The 21167-nt window shown below is 44.7% G+C and overlaps 1 protein-coding gene and 1 long non-coding RNA gene across 2 annotated transcripts in view; one reads left to right on the forward strand and one right to left on the reverse strand.

Annotated features, from left to right (window-relative positions):
• The window catches only part of FRMD6 (FERM domain containing 6), a 144089-nt gene that overhangs the window by 80644 nt on the left and 42278 nt on the right, over positions 1 to 21167 (forward strand). The window contains exons 3-4 of the mRNA XM_077466794.1: positions 4809 to 4899; positions 16731 to 16810. Coding sequence (XP_077322920.1) covers positions 4809 to 4899; positions 16731 to 16810 — 171 coding nt within the window. The remainder of the gene's footprint in view (positions 1 to 4808; positions 4900 to 16730; positions 16811 to 21167) is intronic.
• The window catches only part of LOC143956582 (uncharacterized), a 140795-nt gene that overhangs the window by 27482 nt on the left and 92146 nt on the right, over positions 1 to 21167 (reverse strand). The window lies entirely within an intron of this gene.

Consider the following 21167-nt stretch of genomic DNA (forward strand, 5'->3'; position numbering starts at 1 on the left):
AAATCCCAACCACAACACTACCTGCCTGGAGTTTGCATGTTCTCCCTGTGCTTGCGTGGGCTTCCTCCCACACTCCAAAGACATGCAGGTAGGTTAATTGGCCTCTGTCCAAAATTGGCCCTAGTATATGAATGAAGACTTTGGATTGTGGGCTCCTTGAGGGCAGGGCCAGATTAACCTAGGGGCTATTGGAGCTGAAGCTCCAAGCCCCTACCTTTTTAATATAGGCCCAGCAGGGTTGGACTGACCATGTGGGCACTGCCATTGCACTACAAATGCTGTCCACTGCCAAAAACCCAGCTCCAAATGCATTTAAAAAAAAAATAAAAAAAAAATTATAAAAAAATGAAACAAAAAAAAAAATGCTGACACCGTCCACTGCACTACACTACACTACTTACACCATCCACTGCCATCCACTGGAAAAAAAAATAATTAAGAGTAAAATTGTAAAAAGAAAACATAAAAAAAAAGTGTATATATAAGAATGTAAACAATAAAAGATTGTAAAAAATGATCAAAAAAAATGTCAAAAAAAAAAAGTATACAGAAAATTTGGGCTCCTTCGCACGGGTTCTCCTGCACCTAGTGTGAATGAGCAGTTTGTTAAAAATACCTAATTTGTTTTAATAAAAATTTTGCATTTTCATTTTATTAAAGAGGGATTCCACCAAAAAAAAATAAAAAATATTAAAAGCCAGCAGCTATAAATACTACAGCTGCTGACTTTTAATAAATGGACACTCACCTGTCCCGGGGTCCAGCGATGCCGAGGCCGATCGATCTCTCGGCTGCTGCAGTCACCATTCTAGGTGAGGGAATCAGGAAGTGAAGTGAATCGGCTTCACTTCCCGGTTCCCTTCTGCGCATGTGCGAGTCGTGCAGCGCAATAGGACCTGTGGTGTCCCAGCAGACAGCGCGGCAGGGCAGGAAATGACAGACTCCCACGGGAGTCTATGCCCGGAAGTGGGTGTAAATACCTGTCTTTGACAGGTATCTCCACCCCCCTCCCCCCTGTAAGGTGCCAATTGTGACACCAGAGGGGGGGGAGGGTTCCGATCAGCAGAAGTTCCACTTTAGGGTGGAACCCCGCTTTAACCATAGAAACGACCCTCAAGTCCTCAGCACCAGGCCCATGATGCTCTTAATCCGGCCCTGCTTGAGGGTAGGGACCGATGTGAGAGTGCAATGTACAGGGATAGGGACAATTGTAGACACTCGGGTTGAACTGGATGGACTGGTGTCTTTATTCAACCTTACTAACTATGTAACTATGTGCAAGGAAAATTAAGATTACATTTTGCTTGCACGTGATTGGATTATGGAAGTTGGCAGAGATCTTGCTCTGCAAGATCAACTGCTCTTGCAGAGTGCAACTTGCCTTTAGTAAATCAACCCCTATGGTGTCAATATACACATAGGCTTTTAGCAGACTTTAGGAGCTGCTGCGCTTAGGGGAGCTTCAACCTCCCTCTCCTGAACGCAGAAGAATCGCATTCAGGATAGGAACCGCCAGCTGCAGAAAACCGCAAACTGATTTTATAGCGGTTTGCATTTTCCCGTGGCCGCGATAAATGTAAGGCAGTGTGTACATGAAGCCAAAAGAAGATTGCAGTTTTTATTGAGGCTCCATGAAAATTAGCATTTTTTTTTTTTTTTTTTAAGCTTAACCACTTGCTTACTGGGCACTTAAACCCGCCTCCTGCCCAGACCAATTTTCAGCGCTGATGCACTTTGAATGACAATTGCGCGGTCATACAACACTGTACCCAAATTAAATTTTTATCATTTTTTTTCCACAAATAGAGCTTTCTTTTGGTGGTATTTAATTACAGCTGGGAGTTTTATTTTTTGCTAAACAAAGATGCAAAATAAAAGAAAATAAAAAAATCATGTTTCAAATTTTGCAAACAGGTCATTTTTCTCCTTCAAATGCGCTAATGAGGCTGCACTGGTGGGCACCGATAGGCACGGTTAAGGTGGCACCGATAGGCACGGATAAGGCGGTACTGATGGGCACAGATAAGGCGGCATGGATGGGTGGCACGGATAGGTACCACTGATAGATGGGACTGGTGGCACTGCTGGGTGGCACTGATGGGCACTGGTAGGTGACACTGATGGGCACGGATATGTGGCATGAGGTGCAGCACTGTTGAGGCAGATTGTGGGCACTGATGGGTGGCACTGTGGGCACTGATGGGTGGCACTGTGGGCACTGATGGGTAGTACTGATGGGTGGCACTTTTACTATAATTAGGTGGCACTGGCAGGGGGCAGGTGGGCACTGATGAGCTGGCCGTGATCGGGACTGAAGTCCCTCTCACGGCCGCTGGTGATCAAATAGCCGATTACCGTCTCCGTTGTGTCACATGATCAGCTATCATTGGCTGACAGCTGATCACGTGGTAAGGGGTCGGGATCGACCCCTTGCTCTGATCTGTGATTAGGCGAGTCTCATAGACTTGCTGATTACAGAGCGCGCCGCGCGCGCTCCTCAGGGGGTGCGCAGGCCGCTCGTGAACGGGACGACGTCAATAGACTTAGTCCCGGCAAAGCAGGTCAGAGCGGATCTCAAGCGGTTAAAAAAACTGGATAAAAAAAAAAAACGCCGGTAATAGCTTTTTGTAGGAGCGCTAGTGTTTTACACGCTAATGTTTCTGCTGGAAAAGCTCAACAAAAACAATCTTTCTGCTGCTAGAAGCTGAAGCTCAATTTTGGTCAGAAAAAGCTCTGATGGTTATTCCAACGGGATTTTGCTCAAGCTGTCTTGCCTACACACGGCCACACCAAATTCCGATCATCAAGAACGCGGCGATGTACCTGCGACGGGACTAGAAAAAGGAAGTTCAGTGGCCAATAGCTTCCGTCTTGTATTTGAATCTGAGCATGCGTGAGTTTTTGCGCGTCGCAATTGCATACACACGAATGCTTTTTCGGATAGGAACTTCTTCCGACTGAAAAAATTGAGAACATGCTGTCAATCTTTTGCTAGCCGAAATTCGGGCAGCAAAAGTCCAATGGAGCATACACACGATCGCATTTTCTGACCAAAAGCTCTAATCGGTCTTTTGCTGGCCGAATTTCCGACCGTGTGTACGCGGCATAAGAGGCTTAAGTAGTGTGCATGGACATATACCGGTAGGATAACACTATTTTAGCTTCTAGGAGCAGAAAAAAATGCTAATGGCTTCTAGGAGCTTAAAAAATACTAGTGCACATGGAGCCTAAAACGGATATAGTTTCACGTTAAGACACCTTTCCACTGAGGTGGTTTTCAGGCATAGAAATGGCGCCTGAAAACAGCCTCCCATTCATTTCAGCAGGACCGGGACAAGGGGTTGGCAGGAGGGGCGGCTGTCCTGGGTACTGTGGTATCATGTGAGGTGGGGGGGGGGGGGATTTGTGCTGGAAAGGGAGATTTGGGGGGGGGGGCAGCAGGGAGTAAGTATTGTTCTAGGAGGGGAAATTTGGGGGGTATGCTAAGTTAGCGGGGAGAAGGAATGGGGGATGAAGATTTGTGCTAGGAGGGATGATTGGGGCACTTTGTGCTGGAAGGGGAGATTTGCAGTGGGGTTATTGGCAATTTTAGGGGTAGATAATTTGTGCTAGGAGTGATTTTTTTTTTTGGGGGGGGCACTTTAATTGGGGGGATTTGGGGAATGGGGGGGTAAGATTTGTGCTGGGAGGGGGGATTTCAGCAGGGGGACAGATTTGCACTGGGAGGAGGGGCAATTTATGCTTAGGGGGTGAAAAATTAGTGCTCCGTTTTTTTGAGGGGGGGGGGGGGGGTGGGATTTTTGATGACACATAATGCTCATACACCTTGGGGGCGGGGGGGGGCGCAGTTTCGCATGTTTGCCCTGGGCTCTGGATGACCTTGTCCCGGCTCTGCATTTCAGTGTGACTTTTCATACTGGGGCGGTGCGCTTGCAGAACGTTAGGAAAAGTCCTGTAAGCGTTAGACATGGGCGCCGTCAATAAATTTGTTTCGTTCTGTTCCATTACTGTTCGTATTAAAATTAATTCGTACTTCATAATTCGTGTCCGAAATTCAATTTCAATTCGTACAAAATACGAATTGTCGTTAGGTTCGTTAGCTTGTACGAACGTTTGTTACGATGAATTTAAAGGCAAAAATATACCTCAATATGACAGTCAATGCTGATGGAAGTTTGGTTTTTATCCGAAATACGAAATTCCGTTGAAGAATTTCCTATCCGAAATACCAATTTTCGTTCGATGAGGGGCTCCCACCATCCCTGTGCTGTGCTGATTTCCTCCTGGGGATTCATAAACAAAAGTTCTTATTTCGTACAAAATTCGGACGCATGGCAATTTGTATTTCGGATCCTCCCGAAACGTACGAATTTAAGGAAATTTGTACGAATTTGAGATTCGTACGAAACTAATCGTACATGTCTAGTAAGCGGCACTAAATCTGCTAGATCTTTGGGGCGGTTTGGGAGCAATGGGCAGCGCTTCCAAAGCGTCTGAAAAGCGATTTTGGGAAGCGCCGCAACACAGGCGATTTTAACCCCTTCTTTGGGGTTAAAAGCGCCCCACTGGCAGCCGAAAAAGCGCCGCTTAAACAAGCGGTGCATCAGCGCTAATGTGGCCACGGCCCCAGTGTGAAAGGGGTCTAAGTGACATTTGTTTCCTTTTCTGTAAACCACAAACCGTCCAAGCGCATAAAGTGTTTCTGTAAAAACCACGGCCACGCCCACTGTCTGTACATTTTATTGCCTTCTTCTTCTTTTTTTTTTTTTTCCCAATGATGTAACATGTAACTTTTATTTTTTTTGCAGGTCAAAGCACTTTGCCAGGAGTTATTAGTCCAGATTTGTGACCTCCTCCGGTTGAAAGATTGCCATCTCTTTGGACTCAGCGTTATTCAAAGTAAGTTACCTGTGTGTGTCCAGTCCTCTTCCTTATCAGATCTTGGCAAAGCAGGTCTGAACCCAGAAAATAAATGGCTCCCATAATTCAGCTAGAGCTTCTGTTCTGTTGCTTGTAAATTGTCTGGTGAAGGGGTAGGGTATGGACTTATGCCGCGTACACACAATCGGAATTCCCGTCGGAAAAAGCTCTGATGGTTTTCCCAATGGAATTCGGCTCAAGCTGTCTTGCCTACACACGGTCACACCAAATTCCGATTTAGTTTAGAAAGCGGTGACGTACAACACGTACGATGGAACAAGAAAAAGGAAGTTCAATAGCCAGTAGCCAATAGCTTTTGTCTTGTAGTTGAATCTGAGCATGCATGATTTTTTTGGGAGTGTCGGAATTGCATACACACGATCGGAATTACCGATAGAAAGTTTTTCGGTCGGGGTATCCACCTACTAGGAGGGCCTGGGAAAAGGCTGTAGATGCTGTACTACCTATGTATAAATTGACTTATGCTAGTAGGGGCTGCCCGCAAAAATTTACAAGGGTGTGGCAACCGTGGGTGGGTTCTGCAGAGTAACCGATCTTGTTTTATCTTCTTTCTATTATCCCTTATCTGGGGGTATGACTTTGGTATTGATCTGCTGACTGGATCTGTGGTTTTTCGCTCTGTTATGCAATACCTTGCATCTGTGCTGTATACTATCTCATATACTGCTTGTAATTGCTTTGCTCTTTTACTAATAAAGACCAACCTTTTTGTTAAAAAAAAAAAAAAAAGTTTTTCCGTCGGGACAATTGAGAACATGCTATCAATTTTTGGCTGGTGGGAATTTTTGAAAACGCAACCTGCATAGGTATGAACCAAGCCTTAGGCCTGATTCACACCTATGGCATTTTTTAGTGCTTTTTGCATTTTGCAGATTTGCACTACAGAACATGGAACATAGGAAACCATGATAAATGGACTGTAGTGCAAATCTGCAAAATGCAAAAAAGCACTAAAAATGCCATAGGTGTGAACCAGGCCTAACACTGTTGGAGGGAATTATAATCTCAGACAAATTGTATCATCGTATCATTTGCCATCCTGTTATTCTTCAACTGTCATTTTTTAAGGGCGGATTTGAATCTGACTTGTCTGGGACGATGATGTCATCTGACAGGTTTATACACCAGGCCCAACCTGACCTGATTCTACACTTCTTAACAGGGCCGGATTAACATAGGGGCTGATGGAGCTGCAGCACCAAGCCCCTGCCTTAAAATAGGCCCACCCAGCCAGCAGCATAAGCCCGATTTTTTTTTTTCCTGTCCATAAACTTCTATGGGACAGGAGAAGTGTGTGTAAATGTAGGGGTGTCTGGCTGCATCTGTGTTTGCTCACTGTGGTTATTACAATGTCACAGTGCACAGTTCCCCCCCTACACAAATGGGAGAGGCTGAGTTGGCTCTGCCTTTCCCCTCCCCCTCTGTGAAGTCTGTGCAGTGAAGGAGCCGTGTGGGTGGGAAACACCGGCAGATAGAAGGTGAACAGGATATCTCTGAGTGAGGAGCCTCCAGGGACCGTCCACATGTGAGCTCAGTGACTGGTTTCTTATATCCCTTTCCCTCGTTTTTAACTTTTTTCTCCAGCAGTAGCTGTTATAACTGCAGCCAAAGTGTTTAGAACTGTGTCATCAGCCTGTGGCAGTGCTTGGTGGTCCCTTGTGCTTTTAGGTGGTTCACACTGATTTGCTGTGTTTTGGCCCATTGCTGGTGTATCCACAGTTTTCCTGCGTTTTACCCCCAGTCCTATAGATTTCTATTAGGTTGTTTGTTTTTTCTGCATTTTCTGAAAGCGCACCAAAATTCCTGCATGCTGCATCTTTGGCACACTGTCAGAAAATGCAGCAAAAACCTGCAACCTGATATAAATCAATAGGACTGCAGCTAAAACTGCAGATACATGAGCAGTGCAGCCAACTGCAGCACACCAGTGTGAGCCCAAAAGCTTGCACACACAACCCTGTACAACTTGGTCTAAACAAAACTCCTGGCATACAGCCATACCATCCCAGCTCAGGAGGGGTGGGGGCTCCAGGGATTTGATTGACTATGCAGGCCCTGTCTCTTCTAACCAATTGGGGAGAGTCTTGGAGGCAGTGGCAGGCTGCTGGTGGTAAGTGGCACACTGTATCTGGTGACAGGCTGTGGGTGGCGAGTGGCACACTGTATCTGGTTGCATGCTGGTGGCAAGTGGCACACTGTATCTGGTGGCAGGCTGCTGATGGCAAGTAGCACACTATCTTGTGGAAGGCTGCTGGTTGCACACTGCTGCTGGTGGCAAGTAGCACACTATCTGGTGGAAGGCTGCTGATGGCACACTGCTGGTGGCAAGTGGCACACTGTATCTGGTGGCACACTGCTGGTGGCAAGTGGCACATTGTATCTGGCATGCTGCTGGTGGCAAGTGGCACACTGTATCTGATGGCAGGCTGCTTGTGGCAAATGGCACACTGTATCTGGTGGCATGTTGCTTGTGTCAAGTGGTACACTGTATCTGGCATGCTGCTTGTGGCAAGTGGCACACTGTATCTGGTGGTACACTGCTGCTGGTGGCAGGCTGCTGATGGCAAGTAGCACACTGTATCTGGTGGCAGGCTGCTTGTGGCAAGTAGCACACTGTATCTGGTGGCAGGCTGCTTGTGGCAAGTGGCACACTGTATCTGGTGGCAGGCGGCTTGTGGCAAGTGGCACACTGTATCTGGTGGAAGGCGGCTTGTGGCAAGTGGCACACTGTATCTGGTGGAAGGCTGCTTGTGGCAAGTGGCACACTGTATCTGGTGACATGCTGCTGGTGGCAAGTGTCACACTGTATCTGGCATGCTGCTGGTGGCAAGTGGCACACTGTATCTGGCATGCTGCTTGTGGCAAGTGGCACACTATATCTGGCAGGCTGCTTGTGGCAAGTGGCACACTGTAACTGGTGGCAGGCTGCTTGTGGCAAGTGGCACACTGTAACTGGTGGCAGGCTGCTGTTGGCAAGTGGCACACTGTATCTGGTGGCATGCTGCTGGTAGCAAGTGGCACACTATCTGGCATGCTGCTTGTGACAAGTGGCACACTGTAACTGGTGGCAGGCTGCTTGTGGCAAGTGGCACACTGTAACTGGTGGCAGGCTGCTGTTGGCAAGTGGCACACTGTATCTGGTGGCATGCTGCTGGTAGCAAGTGGCACACTATCTGGCATGCTGCTTGTGACAAGTGGCACACCGTATCTGGTGGCAGGTTGCTGGTGGCAAGTGGCATGCTGCTGGTGGCAAGTGGCACACTATCTGGTGGCAGGCTGCTTGTGACAAGTGGTACACTGTATCTGGTGGCAGACTGCTGGTGGCAAGTGGCACACTTAAAGAGGGATTCCGCCCAAAAAAAAATATTAAAAGCCAGCAGCTATAAATACTACAGCTGCTGACTTTTAATAAATGGACACTCACCTGTCCCGGGTTCCAGCGATGCCGAGGCCGATCGACCGCTCGTGCCTCGGCTGCTGCCGCCACCATTCTAGGTGAGGGAATCAGGAAGTAAAGCGAATCGGCTTCACTTCCCGGTTCCCTACTGCGCGAGCTGCGCCGCGCAATAGGAAATCTCCGCGCTGTCACTGGGACCCGTGTGTGTCCCAGCAGACAGCGCGGCAGGGCAGGAAATGGCGTAGACTCCCGTGGGAGTCTATGCCCGGAAGTGGGTGAAAATACCCCCCTCCCCCCTGAAAGGTGTCAATTGTGACACCGGATGGGGGGAGGGTTCCGATCAGCGGAGGTTCCACTTTAGGGTGGAATCCCGCTTTAATCTGGTGGCATGCTGCTGGTAGCAAGTGGCACACTATCTGGCATGCTGCTTGTGACAAGTGGCACACCGTATCTGGTGTCAGGTTGCTGGTGGCAAGTGGCACACTGTATCTGGTGGCAAGTGGCACACTGTATCTGGTGGCAGGCTGCTAGTGGCACTGTATCTGGTGGCACACTGTATCTGGTGGCAAGTGGCACACTGTATCTGGTGGCAGGCTGCCAGTGGCACACTGTATCTGGTGACAGGCTGCTGGTGGCAAGTGGCACACTGTATCTGGTGGCATGCTGATGGCAAGTGGCACATTGTATCTGGTGGCAAGTGGCACACTGTATCTGGTGGCAGGCTGCGGGTGGCATCTGGCAGCAGGCAATGGTGGCAAGCGACACACTGCATCTGGTGGGAAGTGACAAGCTCAGGTTCCCACTGATAATGCATCATGGTGAGTTGAACTATTTCACTATATATTACAATGTAGTAATAGAAATAATGGAATTTGATCATCCCGATGCCATATCAAGCATAGCGTCAGGATGATTTTAAGTGCTAAGTGCCATTTGCCTGAAAAATCACCCCCCGCCACCTATTTCCCCATCAACCCGAGACTACATCCCCCCTCTTTTTTTTTTTTTGGGAAGGGGGGGATCTCCCTGAATGGCAGTTTGGAAATGTGGTCTCCTATGTTGCTGCTGTTGAGAGACCGCATAGCAGGTGGTATTGGGGGTGTTCCTGCTGCTCAAAGGCTGCACGGCCGATATTACTGGTGAAAGTATATTTAATTTGTTTTAGCAAAACATTTTTGCATTTTCATTTTGTTTCCGTAAAAAAGGCCCACCAAAATCCTCAGCACCAGGCCCATGATGCTGTTAATCTGGCCCTGCTTCTTAATGATCATCGGTTTTCTTTACCTGGAGTACAATCTTTCTGAAGTCAAGACTGAAGGAAAATGAAAGTGACAGTTCTATTTATATAAGGACCTTGTCTGTCACCTTTTCCAATAAAACCCGAGCAGGCAGAGATTGATAGAAAAGGTACTATTACCTTGTCTATAACATCCCCGGAGTTAATTACGAAGGTATTTATGGGTTCTCTCTCAGCACTCAGGTCAATTATCACCAGCCTGGACACGTCTGGTGTCTTACATGACCCCGATCTTATCACACAACAAATAGCTGAACAACCTATCTAGTCATGCTGGGCTACCAAGTTCAAATTCTTCTTTTTTTTTTTTTTTTTCTTTTTTTTTTTTTGTATACTTAGTGCTTGGAGAGAAGGTTTCTTTTCTTTTGTGCTATTTATACAGTAGTTTTATTTGAAGTGGACTTTTCAGTAAATGTACACATCGGTATGAATACATTCCCGACTTGTCGCAATTCAAATGGTGCGTTGGTGGAGTGCTGGACCCAATAATAGCCTGGCCCACACTTCTTAACCCCTTCACGCCTAAGAGTAAAACAAATCTTAAAGCCGAGGTCCACCCTAAAGTGGAGCTTCTGCTCATTGGAACCCTCCCCCCCCCCCTACGGCGCCACAATTGGCACCTTTCAGGGGGGGAGGGGGGTGCAGATACCTGTACAGTACAGGTATCTGCACCCACTTCCGGCATAGATATCTGCAGAAGGTATGCCCCTTTCCGAAGGTCCCCCGCTGTCTGCTGGGAAACACACGGATCCCAGAGACAGCGGGGACCATCCTTATTGCGCAGCGCGACTCGCGCATGCGCAGTAGGGAACCCGGGAAATGAAGCAGCAAGGCTCCACTTCCTGATTCCCATACCCAAGATGGCGGCGGCAGCACCCGAGAGATGATCGAGAGATCGGCTTCGGGTGCCAACATCGCGGGCGCGCTGGGCGGGTAAGTGTCATTATTTTAAAAGTCAGCAGCTGCAGTATTTGTAGCTGCTGGCTTTAAAAAAAAAAAAACGGCGGACTCCCGCTTTAACCACTTGCTTACTGGGCACTTAACCCCCCCCCCCCCCCCCCTCCTGCCCAGACCAATTTTCAGTTTTCAGCGCTGATGCACTTTTGAATGACAATTGCGCGGTCATACAACACTGTAACCAAATGACATTTTTATAATTTTTTTCATACAAATAGAGCTTTCTTTTGGTGGTATTTAATCACAGCTGGGGTTTTTATTTTTTGCTAAACAAACAAAAAAAATTGCAAAATTAATATAACAAACTATGAAACATGATTTTTTTTTTTTTTTATTCAAACAGGTAATTTTTTCTCCTTCATTGATATGTGCTGATGAGGTGGGCACTGACAGGCTGTACCATTGGGCACTGATAAGGCGGCACTGATGGGCACAGTAGTTCCACACTGTAGCCGTCATTCTGAAGTTAATGTCTAAGCACATTTTTGCAACTTTGACTTGTGTTAGTAAAACTGTACATATCATCACAAGTACTTTGTGCATCCAGGTGGATTTTACCACGTTTTTTTTTTTTCAGGACAAATTGGGCTTTCATTTCGTAGTAAACTGCTATGGATATCTGCTTATTTTTTTTTTTATTCTCAAAGGAAAATTGGCCCAAAATAGTAAAAAAAAAAAAAAAGGCTATGGTAGTAACAAGAGATATACAGCTACATTTAATTATATATATATATATATATATATATATATATATATATATATATATATATATATATATAATTAAATGTAGCTGTATATCTCTTGTTACTACCATAGCCTACCACCAGAAAACAGCCCAAAATAAATTCTCTCGCTACTGAAGATCGCAGTCATACCACATATGTGTATATTGGTTGTTGTTTGTACCCGTAGTACTGCCCCTTCTCTGCTGTGTGTTTTTTTTTTTTGGTCTACCTAAAACATACACAGGGCACTTTAAGAGTGGGGTGGGGGGGCGTCGGCGGTAGCGCGCCACTTTTTGGCTGATGGCGTGGGGTTAAATGCACCCTGCTATCGGCTGAACAAAGGGTTAAAAGCGCTAAAAAGCTTTGCAGGCATTTCGGCAGCGCTGGCCGTTGATTTCAATGGCAGGGGTGTTTGAGCCGCGGTGAATTTACCGCTTTCCCAACGCCCCAAAGATGCTGCTTGCAGGATGTTTTTTTTTCTCCGGCTTTTGCACTGGGGTGGCTTGAGAGGCACTTTACAGGCGCTATTTTTAGTGCAAAAAACGCCTGAAAGTGCAGCGTGAAAGTAGCTTAATGCTGCGTACACACGGCTGGACTTTCCAGCAGAATAGGTCCAACGGAATCAGTCAGTGACCGTTTTTCATAAAAAAAATAAAAATAGAACATGTTTCCAATCTGTCTGACTCAAATCCTATCGGGAAAACCATTCTTATGTGTGCCGGTCCGACGGCCAAATACGACGCAAGGGCAGCTATTGGCTACTGGCTATTGAATGTCCTTGTTTAATCCCCTCTTACGTCATCCCGTTCAAAACTAATGGACTTTCGAACGGACTTAGTCCGTTTGTATGTGATCATGTCCGTTCGTTTGGAAAGTCAGTCGGAACTCCGCCGAAAGTCTGTCGGGAAGACCAGCGGACCTAGTCTGCCGGAAAGTCCGGTAGCGTGTACGCGGCATAACTGACACTGATGCTAGTTTCTAAAGGAAAAAATCCTGCCCAAAATATACTGGCCCTGACCCTATATATTATCGAACAAATGATCGTCCGTCCGTTTTATATTTTTTTATTTTTTTTGCATGCTAATCTCAGATTGAACCTGAAGCCTAGGTTCACATTGATGTGATTTTGGCATGCGATTGGACATGTTAGGCACCCTGGTTGAAAAAGGCCGATCTAGAGAATCAAGTCATTCACGAATCCTGAAAATTCACCAATTATGACCCTGCACAATTATCATCCTTCCTTTATTTTTTTTTTATTTTTTTTTGGTGGTTCTGGTACACATGGGTAGAGTCTCTCACGAGCCTCTTTGTGGGCTATTATGCCCCTTTAACTCCATGGCTCTGTATACTTGTACCATAAAGCCCAGGATTGGTTGCTGTCGGGGAGTTTTCACTTTTTTTTTTTTCTGCGGTATGCCCTGTGAATGGCGGTGTTGATGTAACACGTGGAGATCAGGGTGATGAATGGAGACAGCTGAAGTCCCCCTGATGGTGGTGTCCTCCAGGACTTGCATTCCTGGGCCTGCAAATTCCAGAATTACCATCTACAGCAAAGAGCTCTTTCTTCATTTACAAGAAGAAACAAAATGCTTATGTAAGCACGCTTGAAATTCAAAGACAGCACAAGATTTACACGCCTTCCCTCTGCTGCTAATACAATTCTAATTTGCTGTATTTAAAGCTCCGAGCACAAAAACTTTAATTTGAAGGATCTTCCTTAATTTCCACAAAGGATAAAAGTCCACTTAACGTGCACCAAATTCCTTTGCAACCTCAGATATTACCTTATATATTTATTTATTTATTTTGGGGGGGGGGGGGGGGGTTTGGTTTGGTGTGATTTCTATTTTTATGGTTTTGCCTGTATTGTATCAATGTTGTTTTCATATAAAATAATAAAAAGGATTGGATTTAAAAAAAAAAAAAAAAAAAAAGATATTACCTTGCAAAAGTAGCTGTGACGTTATATACTATAATTTTTTTTCTTTTATTTATCTAGAAGGGAGAAAAAAAATAAAGGGGTTGTAAAGGTTCGTTTTATTTTATATTCTAAATAGGTTCCTTTCAGCTAGTGCATTGTTGGTTCACTTACCTTTTCCTTAGATTTCCCTTCTAAAGCCCCATACACACTATCAGATTATCTGCTGAGTTTTTCCTTCAGATTTACCAAAACCATATAATATGAGGACAAACCTTAGGAGTTTCAATGTGTATGCAATCAGGCAGGCCCTTCTACTACATGGTTTTGGTAAATCTGAAGGAAAAACTCAGCAGATAATCTGATAGTGTGTATGGGGCTTAAGTGTTTTTTTTTTTTTTTTTTCTCTGTCTGAATTTCTCACTTCCTGTTCCTCTCAGTAAGCTGTTCTGCCTGACTAAACACCGCTCAGATGATGGTGTGAAGTTTACTGAGGAGAAACAGGAAGTGAGAAATTCAGACAAAGGAAAAAAGATCATTTAGAAGAGAAATCGAAGGAAAAGGTAAGTGAACCAACAATGCACTAGCTTAAAGGAACCTATTTAGAAAATGCTAAACAAAGCTTTACAACCCCTTTAAGCTTTGACATAAAATAAAAATAAAATAAAAACGTTGAACCAGATTGCTTTCTCTGCACAGCTGTACCAGATTTTGCACTCTCCAGCTTTAGTACATCAACGACTCAGGCCTGGTTCACACCTATGCAATTTTCAGTGCATTTTCAGTCTTGCAGAAACGCACTGCAGTCCATTTAAAGGGGTTGTAAGGGTTTGTTTTTTTATTTTCTAAATAGGTTCCTTTAAGCTAGTGCATTGTTGGTTCACTTACCTTTTCCTTCGATTTCCCTTCTAAATGTTTTTTTTTCTTTGTCTGAATTTCTCACTTCCTGTTCCTGAGAGGTTATAACCATTCCCCACTCTTTCAAACAAAAAAAAAAAAAAATAGTACATACAGGTTGACTAAAAGCCTGACCTTAAAGCCCTCAGCTTGTGATTGGATAGAAAAGGAGTAGCAGAACACTGATAAGGGCAATGTTCTCTTTCTTCCCATCTTCAAAACAGCCTTATAGTGAAATCAGAGTAAGCAATTTCAAAGCAAGACTGAAGGGAAGGCTGGAGTTCAAAGTGTAGCAATGATCAAAATGTAAAATCGTATATTCATTTCCACATTGTATTTCAATTATTTCTAGCCTACTCCTATTAGTTGGATCTAGCTTGAAGTTTGTAAATTTACTTTGTGAAGATCCCCACATATTTACCACTTTGTGTTCTGTGACACGTATTGATTATGCCCTATAAATAGGCACTGCTGTGTCACACAGACTGCGTTCTGTCAGATTAGGCGACCCGTCAAATTTTGTAACTGAAGGGACGTTCCATCACGGCCATCTTGGTACACCCCGCAGTCGCCCACAGTAAAGATACAGTGAGAAGGCGGCAAGCGTACATCTTTTTTTACACCCACCGGAGTCTTGCATTTCACACAAATTTTTACCAGTAAACTGCGCTTATATAGTGAAATACAGGATTTTTAAAAACTTTCAGCCCTGGACCATTTTGCTGGCCAAAGACCAGACCACTTTTTGCGATTCGGCACTGCGTCACTTTAACTGACAATTGCGCGGTCGTGTGAGGTGGCTCCCAAACAAAATTGACGTCCTTTTTTTTTTCCCCCCCACAAATAGAGCTTTCTTTTGGTGGTATTTAATCACCCCTGCGGTTTTTATTTTTTGCGCTATAAACAAAAATAAAGCAACAATTTTGAAAAAAAACGCATTATTTTTTACTTTTTGTTATAATAAATATCCACAAAAATATATAAAAAAAACATTTTTTCCCCTCAGTTTAGGCCGATACATTTTCTTCTACATTTTTTTTGTTTAAAAAAATCGCAATAAGCGATTGATTGGTTTGCGCAAAAGTTATAGCGTTTACAAAATAGGTGAAAGTTTTATGGCATTTTTATTAATAATTTTTTTTTTACTAGTAATGGCGGCGATCAGCTTTTTTTTTTTTTTTTTTTTTTTTTTGGTGGACACATCGGATATTTTTGACATTTTTGGGACCATTGTCATTTATACAGCAATCAGTGCTATACAAATGCACTGATTCCAGTGTAAATGACACTGGCAGTGAAGGGGTTAACCAGGGCGTGGCAGTGTAGGGGTTAAGTGTTCTTAGGGGCGTGTTACTAACTGTGGGGGGGCTGGGCTGTGTGTTAGTAAACACTGATCTCTGCTCCAATCACAGGGAGCAGAGATCAGCGTCACTTGTTGCTAGGCAGAACGGTGAGATGCTGTTTACAATGGCATCTCCCCGTTCAGCCACCCTGTGAGACGATCGTAGGTATCCCGGCGGCGATTGAGTCTGCGGGACCCGCGACCGGACTCATGGGGGTCCCGACCAGCACGCGAGCCCACCGCCGGCAGCTCGCACACGATGGCAGGGCGGCATATTAAAACGGACGTACCTACGCCAATATGCCTGCCCATGCCATTCTGCCGACGTACATCGGCGTGCGCCGGTCGGGAACTGGTTAAATCTGTCTGTTTTGATGTTGCATTTTAAAAGCAGCGGCAAGCCTGCTGATCTCACAAGTTTGCTGATCTGACAGTACACCACTGCTTTTAAAATTCAACATCAAAAGATTCAGACGGATTTTAAAATCCTGTATTTCACTATATAAGCTCAGTTTACTGTTAAAAGTAAGTGTGAAATGCCTGACTCCGATGGGTGTAAAAAGATGTCCGCTTGCCGCCTTCTCACTGTACTCCTGGGCGACTGCGGGGTGTACCAAGATGGCTGTGACGAAATGTCACTTCCGTTACAAAATTTGACAGGTCGCCTAATCTGACGGAGCACCTGCCTTCTGAACTACAGGAGGTGCTGAGAGGCGGAGTTTGAGGAGGCGGAGTCACTACAGGAATCATTGCTTGCAGGCAGCAATCTATTATGGGATATGTAGTCCTCAGAAATTTTTTAAGTAAACCGCAGAGGAGAAGCTGAAAAGCATGTAGGGAATCCAGAAAGTTGAGGAAAGAGACGGCCAGCAGACACAGCACTCACAACATTTTAGATATTTCAAGTAAGCTTTTGTTTGTATTATTTATTATTATAATAATAATGTTGATGTTCTCAATTGAAAGTGTAGGCTGTGACTATAGGTCTCGTTTAACTGCTGCAGAGGAAAGGAGGTCTTTGACCTGGCTGTGCTGTCTGGCAGGGCTGTGTAAATATCAGAAATACAGATCCTCTGGCAGAGAAGTGCTTTTGCATGTAACTATTGACCTGGAGTTCAGCTCTAAAAAAAAAGCTGTTTCGGTATCACATTTTATTTATTATCAAAACATTTTTACAAAATAATAAAGGTTAAAAGAAGAAAAAATTGCCGTGTCATAAGCCTGATTGTGCTTCCTCTGTGTATTCTCTGCAGACAACGAACATGTGTACATGGAACACTCGCAGAAGATGTACAAGTACTGCCCCAAGGAATGGAAGAAGGAGACCAGCAGGGTAAGTCACTTGACCCAACGTGTTTGCTCAACACATTTCTTGGCTGTATTTTGCTGAGGAATTTCACTGCTGGAAGAATCCATAAGAAACTTCTGTTCCAAAGATTTCTTGTGAGTTTATGTCAGAAAAAAAAAATAGCGGAGACCAGTGGCGGCTGGTGCTCAAAATATTTGGGAGGTGCAAAACAAACTGAAAAATACTGAAAAACAAAACCACCAATTGCAGCCAACTGTGCCCATCGTACGCAGCCAACTGTGCCCATCGTACGCAGCCAACTGTGCCCATCGTACGCAGCCAACTGTGCCCATCGAACGCAGCCAACTGTGCCCATCGAACGCAGCCAACTGTGCCCATCGAACGCAGCCAACTGTGCCCATCGAACGCAGCCAACTGTGCCCATCGAATGCAGCCACCTGTGCCCATCGTACGCAGCCCCCTCTGTGCTTGAGCCGAATTCAGTCGGAATTCCGTCAGGAAAACCATCAGAGCTTTTTCCGACGAGAATTCCGACGTGTGTACGTGGCATGAGAGTAAAATTCAGTTGTACGCGTCTGAAAAGTATGAGAACAAGTGTAGTAAGGTTGTAATTTATTGATCATAAAAATAAGCTAAAACACCATCAACACGTTATGTGGCTCTTTATTGAGCACTTCGTCAGGCAAAGGTGTTTAATAGGTGGGATCTGTGTCCATTCCTTCAGCTCAGGATATACTGTATTGATCCAGTTATTACATCAGTCCCTGCTCTCAAGACTATTACCATCTAAGGTCCCTATTATACTGTATATAGAGCCACACTAAAGCCAGTTTTGAATGGGGACAAGTAACCTACCAACATCTGCTACCTGGGGCATGGAACATTACCTACTTGCCTCCTGTTCAGAGAGAATGAAAATGTTCTCTTTATTACCAATACTGTATATACTGTGTGTGTGTGTGTGTGTATATATATATATATATATATATTATAAATTTTCACACAAAAGTGAGTACACCCCTCACATTTTTGTAAATACTTTATTATATCTTTTCATGTGACAACACTGAAGAAATTACACTTGTCTACAATGTAAAGTAGTGAGTGTACAACTTGTATAACAATGTAAATTTGCTGTCCCCTCAAAATAACTCAACACACAGCCATTAATGTCTGAACCGATGGCAACAAAAGTGAGTACACCCCAAAGTGAAAATGCCCAAATCGGGCCCAAAGTGTCAATATTTTGCATGGCCACCATTATTTTTCAGCACTGCCTTAACCCTCTTGGGCATGGAGTTCACCAGAGCTTCACCGGTCACCACTGGAGTCCTCTTCCCCCTCCTCCATGACGACATCACAGAGCTGGTGGATGTTGGAGACCTTGCGCTCCTCCACTTTCCGTTTTGAGGAGGCCCCACAGACGCTCAATAGGCTTTTGGTCTGGAGACATGCTTGGCCAGTCCCTCACCATTACCCTCAGCTTCTTTAGTAAGGCAGTGGTCGTCTTGGAGGTGTGTTTGGGGTGGTTATGTTAGAATGTGGCCCAGTCTCCGGAGGGATGGTATCATGCTCTGCTTCAGTAGGTCACAGTACATGTTGGCATTCACAGTTCCCTCAATGATCTGTAGCTCCCCAGTGCCGGCAGCACTCATGCAGCACCAGACCATGACACTCCCACCACCATTCTTGACTGTAAGCAAGACAAACTTGTCTTTGTCCTCCTCACCTGGTTGCCCCCACACACACTTGTCACCATCTGAACCATATAAGCTTATCTTGGTCTCATCAGACCACACGACATGGTTCCGGTAATCCATGTCCTTAGTCTGCTTGTCTTCAGAAAACTGCGTGCTTTTTTGTGCATTATCTTTAGAAGCGGCTTCCTTTTGGGAGGACAGCCATGCAGACTAATTTGAAGCAGTGTGAGGCGTATGGTCTGAGTACTGACAGGCTGACCCCCCCCCCACCCCTTCAACCTCTGCAGCAATGCTGGCAGCACTCATATGTCTATTTCCCAAAGACAACCTCTGGCTATGATGCTGAGCAGGTGACCTTGACTTCTTTGGTTGACCATGGCGAGGCCTGTTCTGAGTGGAACCTGTCCTGTTAAACCGCTTTATGGTCTTGGCCACCGTGCTGCAGCTCAGTTACAGGGTCTTGGCAATCTTCTTATAGCCTAGGCCATCTTTATGTAGAGCAACAATTCTTTTTTTTTCAGATCCTCAGAGTTCTTTGCCATGAGGTGCTATGTTGAATTTCCAGTGACCAGTATGAGAGAGTGAGAGTAATAACACCAAATGTAACACACCTGCTCCCCATTCACACCCGAGACCTTGTAACACTAACAAGTCACATGACACCGGGGAGGGAAAATGGCTAATTGGGCACAATTTGGACGTTTTCACTTAGGGGTGTACTCACTTTTGATGCCAGGAGTTTAGACATTAATGGCTGTGTGTTGAGTTATTTTGAGGGGACAGCAAATTTACACTGTTATACAAGCTGTACACTCACTACTTTACATTGTAGCAAAGGTGTAGTTTCTTCAGTGTTATCTCATAAAAAGATATAATAAAATATTTACTAAAATGTTTTTCTCTCTCTCTATGCATTGTCTAAATGTCAAAATGTTTAATGTGCAGTTCATTTGTTAAAACTAATAAAAAATTATTGGAAATTAAAATATTTACAAAAATGTGAGGGGTGTACTCTTGTGAGATAATGTATATATAAATTTGTATTATATATATTTATCCCCATGGTAGTATCCAATCATTATATACTGTACAGGCAATGTGTTTAATGTATTCCATTTTTATTTACTGATTTTATCATGAGCAGATATACGAAATCACATTATTAACAGAAATTGAGAATGTGTTGCTGGCAATAGAAGCCAGCATTCTACTCTAGCAGTTGATCGACTTGCCAGAAAGTTTGTTTTATGAACCCCATAAAAGGAATCTGCATGATTGCTCCCCCTAGTGGTTTCGGGCCCACAATGTGCCTTCTCTATATTGTCCTTTTTAAACATTTCAGCAATGCTCTTGATCCCACAGCTGAATATATGCGATCTATCATCTAGCTTTGGCTATGCGAATAGCACGCCACGTATAACTTAGACATTTGTATGTCATTAATCCAGGGGCCGTATAATATAGAGAGCTGCATGCTTAGGGCTTGAGGTCATCCTGTGTTTTTCAAAGTGCCAGTTTCATTCCCCAACAACTGTCACAGGGAGCTGGAACATGTTACAAGGATGGGATCCACATGGAGGATTGAGGTCAGCTGTTGGTTTTTTTAAACATGTAGGAATTACTGCCCTGTTACACAAGCTTGAGCATTAGGTCACACAGTTGGCACAATCTGTCCATGAAGGGTCTTCATAATTTTACTTAAAAGCTTAGCCCTCCTAGGGATGCTGGGGAGATGTGGATGTCTGTTGGATACGGTGAGTCCTCAGCTGTAGCGTTCTAGGCTTTTACACTTGGAGGAGAAGGGACACCTATTGTGCAGCAGAAGGTGTGAGACTATGACTTGGTAGGAAAAAAAAGCTAGGAACTATGGTCAGGAAATTTCATCCCCATTATAATATGGAGTGACTTGGCCATTTCATAGTCATTATGACATGGGGTGTCTTGGTCCACAGGACTCTGTATTGAAAAAAAAATATTCTGGTTGGTTTGACCATATTCTTAATCCCCTGTGTCTGAATATAGTTTAGTTTACCATTTCCTATTCAATCTGAAAACTGCAGTTTAGGAATGGAAATGTTTACATGGTTACACTGGTCCAGGTTGGCCCAAAGTATGTATGTGCCATGTTAAAGAAATCAAAATAAATGTCATACCATGCTCTATATCTATATCTCTTCAGATGGTGTCAAGCGTGTGTAGTGGCAACCAGTTGAAGAGTACAAAGACGAATGTGTCTTGCCTCCAGTCAAGCATGGTGGTGGGAGTGTCATGGTCTGGGGCTGCATGAGTGCTGCCGGCACTGGGGGGCTACAGATCATTGAGGGAACCATGAATGCCAACATGTACTGTGACGTACTGAAGCAGAGCATGATCCCCTCCCTTCAGAGACTGGGCCGCAGGGCAGTATTCCAACATGATAACCACCCCAAACACACCTCCAAGATGACCACTGCCTTGGTAAAGAAGCTGAGGGTAAAGGTGATGGACTGGCCAAGCATGTCTCCAGACATAAACCCTATTGAGCATCTGTGGGACATCCTCAAATGGAAGGTGGAGGAGCACAAGGTCTCCAACATCCACCAGCTCTGTGATGTCGTCATGGAGGAGGGGAAGAGGACTCCAGTGGTAACCTGTGAAGCTCTGGTGAACTCCATGCCCAAGAGGTTTAATGCAGTGCTGGA

This window comes from Lithobates pipiens, unplaced genomic scaffold (genome assembly GCF_037356315.1).
Source record: "Lithobates pipiens isolate NorthernLeopardFrog02 unplaced genomic scaffold, aLitPip1_a1.2 Scaffold_37, whole genome shotgun sequence".
Classification (NCBI taxonomy): Eukaryota; Metazoa; Chordata; class Amphibia; order Anura; family Ranidae; genus Lithobates; species Lithobates pipiens.